Source organism: Helianthus annuus, chromosome 17 (assembly GCF_002127325.2).
Source record: "Helianthus annuus cultivar XRQ/B chromosome 17, HanXRQr2.0-SUNRISE, whole genome shotgun sequence".
NCBI lineage: Eukaryota > Viridiplantae > Streptophyta > Magnoliopsida > Asterales > Asteraceae > Helianthus > Helianthus annuus.
The window spans coordinates 17,715,666-17,717,543 of NC_035449.2; the positions used below are offsets into that span (position 1 = coordinate 17,715,666).

Sequence of the window (1,878 nt, forward strand, 5' to 3'; positions counted from 1 at the left end):
ATGGTGTTGTTTTATTAAAGTCTGGCGATCGGGATCTTTGCATGACATGTACTAATTTCCATTGTAGGAATATTCAAAACATATATTTATTGATCTGAACATGTTTGGTTCCGAGTCCAAATGTTAGATCCGACATAGGTTACGTGTAGAGCTTCAAAAACCAAATATATTGTAGCATTTAGTAACGTTGTCTAAAATTTAAATAGTATTACATCTGAAGATCTCCGGCGACCAACATTCCTTTTCGATCACCATTAATCCAAATCATTCTTTAGTTTTACGGGACCATAGACCACAAGAGTCGTTGCAGATGTTCAAGTCTGATGGTTAAGTGATGGTAACACCGATATTTCGCTCGTAGTGTTAATTTTACCGAAAATTATTAAAAAAAAATTGTAGTGTAAAATATTGGATTTTTTAGAGTCCGGCCCCCACCGATTTGGTTTTTGAGCATCCTACCCCCGCGGAGTTTTCGTAAGCTCCGCCACTACTCGTGTGCATTAAACAGATGGAGATTGTCAACAAAATACAAGTTTCAGAGTTATAATTACCGGGTTTAGAGTTTATAGTTCGGAAAAAATAAAACCACCACCTATCGTATTTCTATCCCCTCACAAAATAAATGCCCTCAACGGGAAAAAAACAAGAGATAGAGTTCGGTTCACGCAAGTTACACTCATCCTTTTCACATCACTTTCTTCCTCTTCTACCCTCATTACTCTCTATATATAGGACTCCCACTTTCCTTCTTACACCACACCTTCTTCTTCCTTAAATCCTTTTTCATAACTGAGAAATGGATTTCAGGCTAAACGACTTCCTCCAAATGAATCCAGGCTTCAGATTTGAACCAACCGACCAAGAAATTATGGTACATTACCTACAGCCCAAAATTCAATCCCTCCCTCTGCCTTATCCGATTCCTGAAGCGGATGTTTGTGGGTCTGATCCATGGAACTTACCAGGTCCGTGTTCATGATTCTTGTTTTTTTCTTTTTTCCTGAAATAAGTAAAATGTGAGGTGGGTTCTTACTTTGTAATGATAAGGGTTTTTTTCTTTGTTTCAGGTGATTCTCAGGAAGAAAGGTACTTTTTATGCCCCGTGGAAACCAAACACCCTAATGGTACACGAACCAATCGAACCACTCCATCGGGTCGCTGGAAACCAACAAATGCTAGCAAGCAAGTTGTTGATTCTGAAAACAAACATCTTGGAACAAAGAAAACTTTTGTTTTCTACATGTCCAAGCCCGGGTCTAAAACTGATTGGTTCATGCATGAGTACAAAATTGCTAACCCTATTCAAGTAAGAGTTTAAATTTAACGCTAAAGCAAGACCAGTTGTGAAAATAAAATGATAACCCAATTTCGAATCTTAAGCAGGGTGTGCAGAACTGGATGATCTGTAGGGTGTTTTTGAAGAACAAAGTTCGAAACACAGGGGCGGTTTTTTATGTTCCAAGAGACTTTGATCTGAATTTGGATGGCGGTGATTCATCAAGCACCGGCTTCAGTGGAGTCACAGTAGCAGATGATGAAGATGAAATAAACAGTAAATAGATTATTAGCGGATGAGTTTAATGATGTTTAAGTTTAATGATGTTTATATATAGTAGTGTTAATGGTGTTCTTATGGTTGCTCATGTTAATCCGGAAGATGAATGCTATGAATGTATTGTGCAAATGTGAGACAAATGAGAACATTTTCTTTTGTTTTTAAGTACTCAATAGCATATTTAATGTTTAAATAATAATTAATTGTCATTTTCTTTTGTTTTTAAGTACTCAATTTGCATACCAATTAAGAAACCAGAATTGTGAGTTCAGAAGATTAATTATCAGTTTATTTTAATTTCTTAATATCAAAATTCCATCTAC

General features: G+C 36.3%; 1 protein-coding gene across 1 annotated transcript; it reads left to right on the forward strand.

Moving 5' to 3' along the window:
• Positions 1-796: 796 nt before the first annotated feature.
• On the forward strand, positions 797-1,560 carry LOC110923797 (NAC domain-containing protein 83). The gene is made up of 3 exons (XM_022167855.1): positions 797-965; positions 1,068-1,306; positions 1,384-1,560. Exons 1-3 carry the CDS (start codon positions 797-799, stop codon positions 1,558-1,560), a joined length of 585 nt encoding a protein of 194 aa, XP_022023547.1.
• Positions 1,561-1,878: the final 318 nt, after the last annotated feature.